The sequence below is a fragment of the Carlito syrichta genome, unplaced genomic scaffold, assembly GCF_000164805.1.
Source record: "Carlito syrichta isolate Samal-C Ts95f unplaced genomic scaffold, Tarsius_syrichta-2.0.1 Scaffold315374, whole genome shotgun sequence".
Taxonomy (NCBI): Eukaryota; Metazoa; Chordata; class Mammalia; order Primates; family Tarsiidae; genus Carlito; species Carlito syrichta.
The window spans coordinates 24,884-41,340 of NW_007259470.1; the positions used below are offsets into that span (position 1 = coordinate 24,884).

The 16,457-nt window shown below is 33.6% G+C and overlaps 1 protein-coding gene across 1 annotated transcript in view; it reads right to left on the reverse strand.

Moving 5' to 3' along the window:
- PIK3C2G (phosphatidylinositol-4-phosphate 3-kinase catalytic subunit type 2 gamma) overlaps positions 1-16,457 on the reverse strand; it is a gene marked incomplete at its 3' end in the record, with an annotated part of 314,051 nt that overhangs the window by 18,839 nt on the left and 278,755 nt on the right. Inside the window, 3 exon segments of the mRNA XM_008072653.1 lie at positions 5,128-5,236; positions 8,550-8,671; positions 9,168-9,357. Of these exon segments, the coding sequence (XP_008070844.1) occupies positions 5,128-5,236; positions 8,550-8,671; positions 9,168-9,357 (421 nt within the window).

The following is a 16,457-nucleotide window of genomic DNA, read 5'->3' on the forward strand; positions in this document are numbered from 1 at the left end:
ACAAATGTTAAAGATTTTGTGAGAATACTATGAATACCTTTATCCCAATAAATTAGCACACATTCTTAACAAAACCTATAACAAAAAATGAGCTCAAGAAGAAATAGAAAATGTGAATTGTTTAATAACTCTCAAAAACAATAAAATCTCCAGACTTAGATGGCTTTACAAATTATTTAAAGAAATAAATCAATTTTACAAAACTTTCCAAGAGAGAGCAAAAAAAAACCAAACTGAAAATCTTTTCCAACTACTATTTGAGGTCAGCTTATCTTGATTTTTGAAACCTGACAAACAAGATTATAAGAAAGAAAATCTTCAGGCCAATCTCTGTTATGTACAATGCCAAAATCAAATACTAAAGAAAATGTTATATTAAATCCAGCAATACATAAGAAGGATATTACATTGTGGAAATGTGTTTAACTTGGCTATGCAAATTAAAAATTAGTTTTAAAGTTAGAAAATCCATTAATATAATTTACCATATTAACTGAATAAGGGGAAATACCACTGATCATTGACCAATCCAATATATTCAGATGTTTATGAAACTGAGGCATGATATGGTCTTCTTATATAGAAAAATAGTAATACATTTTACCACATTAAAATTAAAAGTTTCTGTTCAACACCAGGTATGATAGAGAGAAGGGATAAGACTGAGTGAAGAAAAATCTTTTCAATTTATTTAACTAATAAAGAGCTTCTATCCAGAATATATAAAAAAATGCTATAGGGCTGGGTTTGGTGACTCATGCCTATAATCCCAGCACTTTGGGAGGTGAGAAGATTGCCTGAGCCCACAGGTTCAAGACTAGCCTGGGAAACTTGGCGAGACCTCATATCCACAATAAATCAAAAAATGAACTGGGTGTGGTGGTGTGTGCCTGTAGTTGCAGTTACTTAGAAGGTTGAGGTGGAAGGATTGCCTGAGCCCAGCAGGTCAAGACTGCAGTTGCCATGAGTGTGCCACTGCATTCCAGCCTGGGCATTAGAGTGAGACTCTGACTAAGAAAACAACAACAGCAACAACAACAATAACAACAACAACAACAGAGAGAGAGAGAGAGAGAGAGAGAGAGAGAGAGAGAGAGAGAAAGAAAGAAATGCTATAAATTAACAAAAGAATGTTAAATAACTCAATAGGAAAATGGTAAGATAAGAAATGGTGCTTCACCAAAGAGGATATCCAAATGACCAAAAACCATGAAAAATTGTTTAAGGTCAGTTGTAACAGGAAAATACAAACTAAAAGTGCAAGAAGATGCATACTCATCAGAATGGCCAAAATGTAAACGAGTAACAATATCAAGTGTAGACAACATTGTAGAAAATTTGAATGTGTGCTTATTGCAAATAAAAGAATACATTAATCATTATAATGTTGAATATAAACACTCTACAATTTGGAAATTCTATCCCTAGGTATATGAACAACAAGTGAACACTGAGAGATGCATCTGTGTGAAAGAATGTTTATAGCTGCATGATTTGTAATGGCCCCAAGTAAAAATTATTCCAGAAGTCTATGTAGAGAAGAACCTACAAATGAATTGCAATATGTTGATATGATAGAATACTATACAACCAGGAAAACTCATTATGTGAATTTGAAAGTGAGCTATCACTTTACTATTGGCTTAAATCCAGTCATCCTATTATTATTTCTCAGTCTGGGGTTTGACAGGACTCAGCTGGTGTATTCTGCTTGACGTTTTCAAAAGGTTGTGATCTTTTGGTGGTTGAGGCTGGAGTCTCAGCTGGAAACTGGGACAGTTGCTGGTCTTTGATCATCTCTTTTTCTATTTGATCACTCTTTGTGGTTTATCTACATAGCAGACTCAGCATTGTACAAAATCACAGATGGATGCCAAAGGCTCCCACAGTGAATATCCCAAGCAACATTGTTAGAAGGTCCATGGTATTTTCTAACCTAACTTGGAAGCCATGAAAGGTCACTTCTATTATATTCTATTTGATGAGGAAATGATAAAGGTGCTCTTAGGTTCAAGAAGTAGAGGTTGTAAGATCCTCCTATTGATGGGAGAGTGGCAAGGAATTTTCAGACATGTTACAAACTACTGCATGGGTGTTCTCTTTATAATTTTTTCTTGAACTATCCAATTTTATTTTATGGATCTTTTTTCTAGATGTGTGTTTTCATTTTGCAATTAAAAGGCTCAAAAATAAAAAGATTATAGTGCAGATTCAGTAAGGAGAGCCAAGATCTACTAGAGTGGTGAAGGGCACTGTTGTACTTCTTAGTGATTTTATTTTAGTTCCTCACTACTCTTGTGATTGTTAATTTTATGTGTCAATTTGGCTAAAACCACAGTGCTCATATATGAGGGAAGACCAAAAAAAAAAAAAGAATTATCTTTTGAAGAGCAGGCCCCTCATAGTACAGGTTACCCCTACTTGGTAAATGTTCTAAGAACCTATCAATATCAGCGTACCAGCTAGCATTGTTGTGAGAGGCTGCGTTCGGCGTCAGTACATTTCCCGCCCCCCGCAAGATTCTTTCAACATGTTTGCCTATTTCATAAGTGATTTATGAGTGCACTTGCCTACACCACACTAAGTGTTCATCAGGTTTTTTCCAAAAACAGCCCCACTTTCCCTATTCATCTGGTATCCCCTCAAGTGACTTTTTTTTTGTTTGTTTCCCCAGATGAAAAAAGTCCTGGAAGGGAAACATGTTGTTGATGTGGAAGAGGTGAAACAAAAAATAGCAGAAGCACTAAAAGGCATCAAAATCGATGAGTTTTGAGCAGTGGAAAAAGCATCTCTGTAGGTGTATTGCATCAAACAGAGAGTATTTTGAAGGTGATTGAAATGTAAGAATAAATACCCAATTTTTTATTAATAAATTCTGGGTTTTTTTGGTTCATCTTGTATTTGGTCAAACATTATTCTGGATATTTCTGTGAAAATGTTTGCAGATGAGATTAACATTTTGACATTTAAAATTGGTAGATTTTGAGTAAAGCAGATTACTCTTTATAGTGTTTATAATGTAGGTGGGCCTCATCCAATCAATCGAAATCCTAAATAGAATAAAGACTGACTTCTAAGCAAGAAGGAATTTTACTAGAAGAATGCCTTTGGACTCACTGTAAATCTGTCCTTGTCTCTAGCCTACCCTACAGACTTTGGATTTGCACCTCCACAGTCATGTGAGCCAATTAAATCAATCTCTCACACACAGAGATACACACACATCTTGTTGGTTCTATTTCTTTGGAGAACCCGTGTTGGGAGCTGGCCACGGAGGCCCACTGAGCGTTAGGGATCAGGAAGGGCCGTTGACCCCGAGACCACTAGGATGCGTTCAGGAGCTATTGACCCCATTTCCTCCCCCTTTCTACTTAGCACTAGCCAGATTAAGCTCCTGTGAGCTCAAAACATAAAAACTCTGAGACTGGGACAAACACAAGCTAACTTTAGAAGTTCATTGCTCCCATTCTTCCACAAACTGCAGTTTTGGCTTTCACACAACTTATAATTCAAACTTCTGTCACATTTAAGAGCCTTAGTATTGGTCACAGGCTTCTGGGTCATGATTTTAGGATTTACTGAAGGTGTAAATTGTAAAATATAGTTTTAGAAGACAGCCATTTTGTTGAAAGAATGTGGCTGGGTTACTTGCAGGTTGCCCACTGTGAACTTTGGACTGGGCCACATTCCAAACATTCTGGGATGGGCCACTTTTGTTTGTAAAGTAAATATTTAAGCTTCTATAGAATTGTTTAACTTGGCATAAATCAATCAGCTTAGGATGAAAAAGGTTTATAGAATATGTCAGTCACAGATTAGGTTATCCTTTGTTATGGGATTTTAAGATTATCATATGAAAAGGGTTTAAAGGCAATCATTGATTAAGTTTTCATGGATTAAGGTTTCTGGTGGGTGGGGGACGCCCCTCCCACATTTGACTTTGTGTATAAAAGACCCGTTGTAATTCCCAATGACACACACATCGCTTCTGCACTAGACCGGAGTCCAGTCTCTTTCTTTCTCTCTTCTTCCCCCCAATCACTGACACTGTCTCCACCTTTGGGGTACCCTGAACCCAGCTGGAGCTGGTCTCTGGCAAACCTGGACTAATATAACTCTTTATGGCTTAGCTTCAGTTCTTAACTACTTGGCTTGGCCTCCAAACTTTACTTTACAAACTTGCTAAGATCTATCAGAATTGTGTCCTGGCACCTTTTCTTATGTCCCTGTGATAGATAAGCAGAATAATTCCACTCCACCCTAAATGTTTATGTCCAAATCCTTGGAACCTGTGACTATGTCACTCTGCATAGCAAAAGAGACTTTGCCGGTAAAATTACATTAGGAATCTTGAGATGGTGAGATTATCCTGGATTACCCAGGTGGGCTTAATGAAATAAGAATGGCGTTCTGAGAAGGAGGCAGGAGGGTCAGAGTTAGAGTCAGAGGAGATGACAGGACAGAGGCAGACATAAGAACGTGCCACTTTATTGCTAGAAGGGAACCACAGGAATGCAGGCAGCTCTAGAGCTGTAAAGGTTCCAGAAAGAACCAGCCCACCAACATTTTGTTTTTCGTCCCATGAGACCCATTTTCAGACTTCTGAATTCTGGAACTAAAAAAAAATAGACATGTGTTGTTTTAAGCCACCAACTATGTGTTAATTTGTCACAGCAGCAGTAGACTTAGATTTTTAAAATATAATCTCTTTCTCACTGATTCATTTTTCTCACTGATGACCTTTCCTATTAAAACACTTCCCCAGGCCTCTATTAAACCCTACCCAGTGTTAAAGGCCCAGCTCAGATGCTATCTTCTCTTTGAAACCTTGTTATTATTGCAGTTTGGAGTACTTCTTACTCCTCTAAAACTTTAGAGCATGCTGTAGCACTCATAGTTCATTTAACACATGTTATTATCTCATTGAAGTTAATTGAGGTTGAGATTCTATACCTTTTTTGCTGTGCCACAGTTCCCAGTTCATGGATTTTATACATACTAAGCATACATGATACACAATGCATTAACTGAATAATTTTATCATGAAAGATTTTAAAATGTTTTTAGCAACAATATATAAAATAGTCGATATTTTATGTAAGAATATAAAAATAGATCATAACATACATTTGCAATTTCACATGATCCACTTAGTATCTGTTCCATGTAAAGATTTAGATCTCTGAATTTCTTGTTGTCTGAATTTGTAAAAGGTAAGTGCCACCAATGAGGAAATCTGATAGAAGAAAAAAAGTGCACCTTCATTAGTTTGAAAATTATCCTCTGTATTTTAGGATTATTCAAGAAGTTACAGCTGCATCAGATGGAGAGGTCAATGAAAACATTTGAAAAACTCATCATCTATGTGATTAATCCTGAGAGTTTCATTAACATGAAACATGTCGTAAACTTGTGCTATTTTTACTGTTATTAATATTAATACTAATTTAATTTAACATATCAAATTAATTTATATGTTTCTTCATCCTGTATTTATTGCAGACCACACATTTTGTCCTTTGAATACATGTAGGGGCTTAATAAATACATTCTGAAGTTAATGGTTCATAGTTTTTCAAAAAGTTAAGATTGCACTGTTTCTTCTGGGTTCACTAGAGACACTGTTACACGAACTAAACTAAACATATAAGCAAGTGACATATGCTTCTCTATCTGACCCTAGTCTTTCAGAAAAAAAATAACAGTTTTCTCAAGAGTCTGACTTGTGGAATTTCCTCTGCACTTCATCTTGATAGTTGAACTTGATTAAGACCAATTAAAGGGTGGGATGACCTGTTAATGGGTAGCATTTAGGCAACACATTTCACTTTATATCATTTTAGGAGCTACCTAGCAGCTACCTCTGACTGCCGCTGTACAACTGCCTCATCCACACCTCTGCTTCTTTGGTAGAGACCACCACCTGGCTACCAGACTTCGAGGGGAAACAAATGTTGGGGGATGGTGAAGGACAATCAGCAAACATACAGAAGTACTTGTTGAATTCATGCCATTCATTTACTGATTCCTGCTGGAAATGCCAGGGAAGTTCACAATTCTATATTTGTATATTTAAATGACTAATTTTTTAAAAAAAGTCTCTACCAGCTCTCAGACATGAGTATTTTTTTCTTCCAGATTTAGCTATCATGAAAATTAGTAGTGCTATACAATTAATAAAAAATATTACATAACATATATATGCATAGTAATTTTGGGGGGAAGTGAATTTGATAAATGATGAATTAGACTGGTTTTAAATAACCATTAATATATCTGTGTAGGAATTTTCCTTGTTGATAGAATAAAACAGAATTCAAAATCATTTCTAATTCTTTGTTAATGTTTTTTCATATCTATGTATTAAAATATCTAAGTATAAGACGTGAAAAGAGAGGAATTCTGATATGGTACTGTCATCTAATTGTTTGACATTCTTTTGAGTTATACGTCAAGTATAACATAGCAACCAGGTGCTGAAAATTATATTTATGCTCTCTTATCTGGCAATGCCATCTTGTCCTCCCTCCCTTAGTTTTGTTCAGAACAAAGATTAAACAACACCTGATAAAGATTAGATTTGATACCTAGTTATTAGAGTGATTCATATTCTCAATATTAGCAAAATATTTTCTCTGGTTCTCAGAGGTTTTTACATCCTGAGAAAGTGTACCAAAATAAAATTCTGGATGATTGGGAGAAGGAATGGAAGTCTACTTCCCTTAAGCAGATTAATTTTTTAAAAATATTAATAATTTAAGGAACTTTTCCATGTTTGTGTACTCTTGGAAGGGACCCAGAAGTACAAAGAACTGTTTTAAAGACCAATGTTACATGCTATGACTAATTAGAATTTTATTCTTCATTACTCTGACTCTCCGGTTGTACTTTACAGATCAAATTTAAATAACTCTCAAATGGCTTCTCTCAGTAAATTTAGGAGTCAAAGGAAATCTCGCCCTCCTCCTTCATTTATCCTGCATTGCTGTAAGCCTTGGCTGCCTTGGGAGTGTCGGCATACAAAGAGTGTTCGGGGCGCACAGGACAAAATGTTTCTCGCCTCCACATATTGCTTACATAGTTTGAAAATCAATTTAGGTCCCATCGCCAGGCAGCAGTCACAAGCTACACAGAATCCCAATGAAAGCTGAAAATTGAGAAGAGACCTATGGAGAAAGATTATTAGCACTTTTAATGTTTTTCAAGTTATACTGATGTGTATTGGAGAGCTACAGTGTAGAATAGAGAAATTTTGCCATAAAATAGGAATTAACGTCTACTTCTAAGTGATTAATTAGTAGGGCATGATGGTAATCACTAATGTTGAATTTGGTATTTGCATTGCAACTTTGAAATTTTTGCCTGCGTCTCTTTTTTCTCAGTTATTCTATCAGATGTTTTTTTGAGGATTCTTAAATCTGATGTTATTCTAGAAGTTTCTAGCATTATTTTACCTCCCTCTCAGTTTTTAGAGCATACTCTCACTTTAATTTCTTTACTTCCTGATGCTTAAAGCATCTGAATTTCAAAATCTCTCAGACATCTGCAAGTATTGTTTTTTTTTTTTTCATGATTGTGAACTACATTCAATATTGCACAGTCTCCCCATTCTTTGATGATTTAGCTTATATTTATATTTTGGAAGGTGACTAAGTCTCCCAAAGGTAAGGATCTTCCTTCTAAATAAAAATCACATGTATAGAATATAGTAAGATAAAGCATGAATATTTACATCATAAAAACCCCTCTGTAGATAAAATAACATTTGGTTTACTTAAGTGTCAATATTGTAATTTCTAGGAAGCTCGCCTTTTAAAGTCAAGACACATCTTTGTTATACACTGAAGTCTATGATCTAAATTTAACTGGTTCTAAGTGATGAATTTCAGAAGGGTTATTTGAAACAGCTAGTTTTATGATATTTCTAGTTGTACTTATGTTTAATATATCCTCCATTATAATATGAATGGAAGCAATGATTTTCAAGATGGCTTCAAAATGAACATAATAAATTCAATTTAGATAATATAAGGTTAATAATAATTGAAAAGTTAATAACTAATGATAATAAAAGTGAGTTATTAATAATATGAATTGACATTGATACATTAATTTTTTTGGCCTGAAAACTACATATATAAGAGCTTTTTTTTTTGCAGTTATTTGTTGAAAGAATAAACATATTCAATTTTGTTCTGTACTTTCTATTTTAATTATATTTTTATAGAAAAAAACTAAGAGAATTAAATTTAAAAACAAGCAAATAAACCAATTTCCCAATATTGATAAAAATGAAATAGCTTTTGATTTGTTCTGTCTACAAAGTCAATGACTGGAAGTAAAAAGAAAATTGCAAACCTTGTTCTGTTTTATGAGACAAAAGATTCTTTACTCTAAGAGCAATTCAAACTCTCTGCTGGGATAGATTCAATGGCATTGAAGTCAGAATACTGTGTTGCTCACAAATAGAAAACCCCATAACCATAATTTTTCCTTTTGCTCAAGGACAAGTACTGAAGGCAAAACAATGTAAAAGGACAGTGCCTTACTCTGGAAGAGTCAATGATGCAAACTGCTTCTGAAGTTGGTTGTGAAGTTTTGAAAACTGGTCAAATGATTTTTCTGTCAGACTTGTTTCATTGTTACTGTGTGTCACCTGGATCAGATACAACTGCAGAAAGTAAACAGACAAAAATCATAAGATGGCAATATCAATCTGTGATACATTCTAAAATCTGGTTTCATGTAAACTAAACAAAGCTAGAGATTTCTGTAAAATAATCATTGTAAAAGCTAAGAGATGCAATTTGTAAAGGCAAAATTACCTATACACACAATATATAAAGATATTATACTCTTATGTGCTATGAACAGACTGCCTAATTTCTGCTGTTTTTTTTTTTTTCTTGTGGATTCTCTAATTAGCTCTTGATTTATATTCTACCATAGGGCAGGAACTGCTCTCTTTGATGGTTTTCCACTAATAGCTCTTGTGATGATTCTTCCTTAAAACACCTTCTTAATAGCACTTCTGCTTAAATTGTGACTAATTTTTCATTTGCATAGTAAAAAAAATTAAAACTAATAAAAGATGTGTAGCATAGTAAAGAGACGTCTGAGATAAAGTCAAATGATACTTAAGTGAAGATGAGAGACGAGAGACTTACATTACAGGATTTCTTGCTGAAGCCTAAAACCGTTGCTCTTTGAATTGACCTAGTTGTACTTGGCAAACAGGATTCCTATGAAGAAGTCTGTGAAGTAAATTTGGCAGGGCTTATGGCTGACATTTGTGCAAGTGTATGGATCAAGTTATTCAATTTAACAGGGAAACACTCCAGACTTTCTTTTATTTTCCTAAAGAAATGCAAAAGACAAGATAGTGAGTAACATTCCCCTGCAGCAACTAATTTCATTTATGACTTGTTTCCTTTTGTTTGTTAGTGGTGAGAGAAAAAGCTAAGATCTATGTAGTTTAATTGAAGCCCAACTAGTAAATGTCATTAATATAAACTTCAGGTTCACATCTGGAGTTGTTAGCAGATATACAAGAAATTCTTGTGATGAAACATACAACTCTAAATGTCATATTGTATTTTTACTTTTTTAAGATTGGTTTTATTTTGTCTATTTTTAAAAATTATTGTCAACTTAATTCCAGTTTATAATTACTTTAAAAGTTTACAACATTTCAGAAGTTAAATCTACAAAATGGTGTATAGTAGCTGTCCCCATACTCTACACTATTCATTCCTTCCCCTATATTTAAACAGATTTAACAGCTATGGCTCAATTTTTGTTTAATTTTAAATTTAATTTTATTTTTGTATATATTTATGTTTCTCTCTTTGTATATATTATAATATATTTAATAGATAAACATTTTATATACATGTTTTCCATTCTGTGTTTTTTTTTAAATTTTGCTTTTTAGTTGTTTTGGTTTTGGTTTTGGTGATTTTTCTTCTGAAGAATTTTTGTTTTGCATTTAAGAAAGTTTGTATTCTAATGGTATAAATATATTTTTATATAGTTTCCTCTATCACTTATTTTTTTGGGTTATTTTCTATCCATTCCCTATTAAGAGCAATATGGAAATCAACTTAACAATCTCTTTTATATTTTCTGTTCCCTCTTCTCTAGTGTTAGATTTATAATACTAACCTTTTAATTTCAGTAAATACTATAAAGCAAACAGCATGCTTAATCTACTTATCATTTGTGTTTCCTGGACCCCACTTCTATTTTTTTTAAAGAGCTATTCTATCTGTGTTGTGTACTATACATACTGCACACAGTATTCAATCTCTTGTTAGTTAATCATAAACTCTGTCAGTCCTTATGTCTACATTTCTCTAGTCACTTGATTTTCTGCAACTCATTCTCTAGTAAATTCTTCAGGGAGTGCTCAAGGAAATAAGTTTCTGAGTTCCTGCATGCTGCCAGCAGTTTGTCTGTGGCCTTTATCCTTGAAGGTAGTTTGAATGGATACATCCTTAGCTCACATTTTATTTTTTTTGAGTGCCATAAAAATGCTGTTTCATATTCTTCTGGAATACAGGATTATTATTCAAAGCCATAATCCTTTAAAGAACTTACTTTGTATATACGTGAATTAGACTTTTTGCTTAGATGCTTAAAGGAAGTTTCCTTTTTCTTCAAGGTCTGGTAGTTTTTCTATAGTGTTGCCATATTGGTTATTCTGAATATAAAATAGGCCCTTTCAATATGTAACTTCAAATCTTTTCACTTTTCTAAGAAAATCATTCTTAGAGTGCTAGAATTTTCTAAAATACTCAATATACAATTTAGTTTTGATACAATTTTAATATATTACTGTTTTTTTTTCAGAAATTACTATTTTATGTATGATGGATATTCATTGACTTTCTTCATGACTTTCTTATTTTCAAAGTCCTCCCCTCCCCTTTTTACATACTTTCTCTCTTGACAAAGGTGTTGCATTGTGCTTATTCACTTCTTTGCTTCTTCTACCATATTGTTTTTAAAATTATGTTTTCTTTCTAATTTTGAATTATTTTTTAAGTTCAGTTGCCTCCTTTTTGAATATTCTTACTTGTGGTATATGTTGTTCTTCCATATCTTAATCATCTTAAAATTTTAGTTCAATTAAATATAAGGATACAGTTTATCCCTTTGGTGGGCATGTCTCTCCAGCATACTTTTATTGTAGGGATATTATTTTGCATCTTATTTGTATTTATCTCATTATAATCTTTTTTTTTTTTTTTTTTGAGTTGGAGTCTCACTCTGCCGCCCAGACTGGAGTGCAGTGGCCGCTCCTGGCCACCGCAGCCTCGACCTGCTGGGCTCCGGCGATCCTTCGCCTCAGCCTTCCAAGGAGCCAGAACTACAGGCGCGCACTACCACGCCCGCTGATTTTTTGATTTATTGTAGAGATGAGGTCTCGCTGCCCAGGCGGGTCTCGAACCCGCGGGGTCAAGCAATCCACTCACCTCAGCCTCCCAAGGCGCGGGATTACAGGCTGAGCCACCGAGCCCGGCTCAATCTCATTATAACCTTTTAATGATATTCAACCATGGTCTATTTTGCTTGCTCATTTTAACATGAAATTCGTGTTCTTGAACTTTTGGGAAGGAGTAGAGAAAATCGTCCAGGACTTCCTATTCTGTTGCTATCATATAGTAATAAAAAAAATATGATTTCATACTTTCTGAGCTGTGCCTCCTTTTATCTTCTCCCTCCAACTTTTTCTGGACTTTGATCTTCCCTTGGCACCTATTATCTTGTACTTTTTGTTTGGACTATATGCCCAATACTTTCTCGGCATTGTGAGACATTTTCCTGGAAAGGAGTCCAGTTACCTGGGAGTTCATAGATGGCTTAAATCTTTTGGATTTGCCACAGAGCCCTCAAACTTCCTTATGAATTAAAGTGTGTGCAAAAATCCCTCCCATTTTCAGCTGCTTTTCTCAAATGGCCTGCTCAGCTACCATGAGCATCTGTTGACTCTTTTGGAGTATTATTATCAGGGCAGTCAGATTTATCTGTGGTTTCTCCTAGCTTCTTCCAGTACAGATGCAGATATCACACGTCTTGTAAGTGTTAATGGTTTGCCTCCACCTGATTGCATTTTAGGGTTCTTGGGTATACCTCATAACCTAGTGTTGTTGTAGATGTTGTCCAAGTTTTTAAATTTTGCAATCTTAGTTGATCTGTTTGTCTTATGGAAGAGATTTAGGGACATTAAAAAAAACCCTTAGCTGTTTATAATAGATAATTCAAGCAACATGGAAAAAATATAAAATAAGATGTGAAAAGTTCCCTTTTTCTTTCCTTCATGGTAGAAAAATGCTCCTCCTCAAAAATAACCACTGCTAGCACTTTTTTTAAAAAAAAGCTTTCTCTGTACACGTGTACAAACACACAAATATGCAAATGTACACACACACAAACACACCGACACACACTGTGTTTACTCCTACTACATGTGAGGTACTATTCTAGTGATAGGATATAGCAAAAAACAAAAGAGTCAGAAATGTTTGCCCTTTTAGAGCTTATATAATGTGAAATTTAGACAATAGTTAAATGATCAAGTAAAAATATAGAATCTGAGAAAGTAGTATGTGTTATTAAGAAAAATAAAATAGGAAATGGAAAGAAAATATGAGGGTAGGTAATAGTGTCACCTTATAATTTTAAATATGATGATCAGGGATAATCTCACTGAAAAGAAGAGTTGAATGATTTAACAAAAACCTTAACTTGCCAAGAAAGGAGGTTATGGGAATTTCTAGCAGAAAATTTAGGTATTTTAGGATGTTAGGCAGAAGCAATAGCTGGTTTACAAGCTCAGAGATAGATGCATGACTAAAGTGTTTAACGAACAGTGAAGAACTGCAGCATGGTGACACAAAGTGAGGAGAGAGGGCAGGAAACCAGAGAGATAAAAGGAACACAGTTTTATAACACCTATGATATTGTGTGACGTAGGAGGTAGAGAAAAATCACAATTTCGTATTATGTTGTAATTTGGTTTTTAAACCCAGTGATGTATTTTGTAAAGAAAAAAAAAAAAATCATAGTAACTGGTGTAGGTAAGTGGCCCCAAAGTATTTGTTGAATGAATACATAATATTTCTAAATCAGAATACAGAATTGAATTATATTTTTTAATGGCCACATGGTTTCTCAAATTCTAGTTGTACAATAATTAATTTAACCATTTTTTTAATTGCAAAGGCATTCCCTTCCATATTGTTCAACTTTGCTAACACAAAGAGCCTGTATATGCATAGACCTGTTTCTGACTTCCTCATTTTGTTGTATTTGTCTATCTTTGTGTCAATGTGATAATACTTTAAATAGATGTAAATTAACAATATGTCTTGAAATCCAGAAGAATAATATTTTTTTTTTGCTTTGTTCTTCTGAGGGCTTTTCACTACTCTTGGCCCTTTGACCTCCCAAATATATTTTAGATATAGCTTATCAAGTTCACCTATACACAAAATAAATATGTATGAATTTTGAGTGTTATTGCAATAAAACTATAAACCAATTTGGGGAGTATCAACATCTCTATGATATTGGAACATTCAGTTCACAAATGTTGTATTGTTCTATTTAGTTAGGTCTGAATTTATATCTGTCCATACAGCTTTGGAATTTTTTTGGTGAAAGTCTTGTATATTTTTTGTTATTTTTTGATTGAGCATAATTTGTATGACATATTGTAAATATCATATTTTTCTAAAATTTATTTTAATTAATACTTAATAGCATATAAATAGACAACTCATTAATTCTAATATATGTGTATTCTTTTACAATTTGTATGCACAGTCATGCAAACTGCAAATAAAGACGGTGACTTTTTGTTACACTTTACCCTGCAAAGACCTTCAGTTTAATGTTAAAATGGAAGTGATGATAGCAAACATGTTGAGTTTGATCCTGATGACAAAAGAAAAGCTTCTGATGTTTTACCATTCAGTATGTTTTCTGTAGGTTTTTAGCTATATGTTAATAAAATTCCTTTCTATTTCTATAGAATTTTTTCCTAAATGAATGATTCTAAATTTTATTCATTGCATATTCTGTATCTGTGGAGGTGATCTCATGTTTCCCCTTTATATTTCTTGATGACCGCGTCTTGAATGTTTCCTGCAACCACTTATTTTACTGAAGTCTTGTTATCTCAAGTATTTTTTGTGCTAATTCTCTGGGATTGTTTTAATTATTATATTATTCAATTTAAAAAATAATAGTATGACAAAGCTTAAATATAGTGCATTACTATCAATATAGAAGGCTTAATCTTTTTTCCAGCATGAATGGAAATGCTTGTAATTTTTTTACTTTTAAAAGTACAATGTTGGGCAGCCCCTTTGAGTCTGTTCCCACTGTGGGAACTTTTCTGTTCTCTCAATAAATTCTACTTTCTAAAAAAAAAAAAAGTACAATGATTATCCAAGTCTGCTTCCATTCTGAGTTTACCAGTTTTTCAAGAGGAATGAATGCTGAATCAAACCAAACATGATGACTTTTCTGGGTTACATCTATCAAAGTTACTGTGCAATGACTTCTTTGCAACTAATCTGGCATGTCCTCAATGTTACAGATGTAGTTCAATAATGTTTAATAATTTTCCCTTCAATTTCATAAAAATTCAAACCCATTTATCTTTCTGATCTTAAACTTTTGGGAAAAAATTTCAAACGTTTCTGTTATTACATGTCAATCTAGGACAAAACTTGCTAAGAAAGTTAAAATATGACTCTGATCCCATTATTCATTTCCACAGTGTCCACTATTTCTAAAGATGTTCTTTGAACTTAGGAATTTATAGGTACACAGTGCAGCATAAAACATTAGTTTTTTTCCTCTTCAATACTTTAAAGACATGAGGATAATAGTAATAGTAGAAGTATAATACTAACCATGATTTATGAGATCCTACCATTCATTCATTTAATATTGATTTAAAAATATTTACCAAACACATTTTATGTATTGGAGTAGAAAGCTATAGGGTGACAGCATGTATTCACTTCTCATGAAGGTGTGTCTGTGAATAATAAGCCTTAAGTTTTGATGTACTCATTCACATAAAATCTCAACTATGTCCATGCCTTACGGCAAGAAGGTTGGAGCTGAAGGATGAGACTTTATGATAAGCTCATGATTTGGGGGCAGACTTTCACCCAGATTCATCTATCTCTCAGGTGTCAGACTTAACAGGTCTGATGAAATAGTGCTGTTAAAATGACTCAACTTAGGACTGGGGCCCTGAGCAGTATGGGTCTTTTTGAGGATCTAATTTATCCAGGTTAGTCCTCTGATTTATTTTGTGTAATGGCAGTATTAGCAGGATTATAGTTTGAATTATCCTTATATTATAAATCTAAAGAAGCAGCTGGAGGATTTTCATTCTTAAATTTCCTACGGGAAACCTCCAGGCAGTGTTGATAAACACTTTTAACTCTCCCTTGTTAGTAGGCACTGTTCTATGTACTGGAACTTAGAGGTGAAGGAGAGAAATCAGATTTCTGGCCTCAGGGAGTACATATCCTTTGGCAGGCCCTTGTACACTAAATGCCTTCTGTTAATTTTTTTATCCTTAGAGAAGAGCAGTAAAGTTATCTCAAAAATATATTTTAAAAAAGGGCCAGCAGAAGTTAAATGCATACCAAAGACAACATTACCTAGAAAAGTAGTAATGGAAAAATTCCACTCATATTTATCTGATTCCTAAGTCTTTGCTGTCATTGTGGATTTTTAAAAGTGAATACATTCAATTTTGACTTTAAGAGAAAAATAAGACAACAACTTATTGTGTAATTTTAGGAGAAACAAAGGCACTAAGAAAACAATTCTTTAATTTTTATATAGAAATTAACTCATACTATTTTTTAAGTAGTAGATATATCTAGTCTCCAGGGAACATAGTCCAAAGGAGCCTACAATAAGCATAAAATTTCTTATACCTTAGGTCCTATCTTAAGAAACATGTACACTTGTATTCTACTTCATAATATGTGTACTTTTAATATAATATCAATACTTTAAATTGCTTATCACCAGTAACAACTACTTCTAATGGATTTGCTAGTTCAGTGTGTGTGAATGGGAGATTGAGTCTATCAAGTCTCAGAAAATTAGGTTGGATCCAGGGCTCTAATCTTCCATGTCAGGTATAGCATCTAGGCAAATATTTTTTTCTAAAATTAAATTTTACAGTATTTTGTGAACTCACATTTATAGTGATATGTGACTATAAAAGGTAAAAATTTTCCACTGCTTTATAATCTACTTCAGAATATTGAAGAGAATTGTCTACAATATTGTGGAGTGGGTGGCTGAGTGAAGGTTTTCAAGCAAAACTTAATGGAAATTTCTACAAGATTCTATTTCAATTTATAGTTAAGGTTGTTTATATAATTTGGAAATTGAATAGAATCACCGTTTTA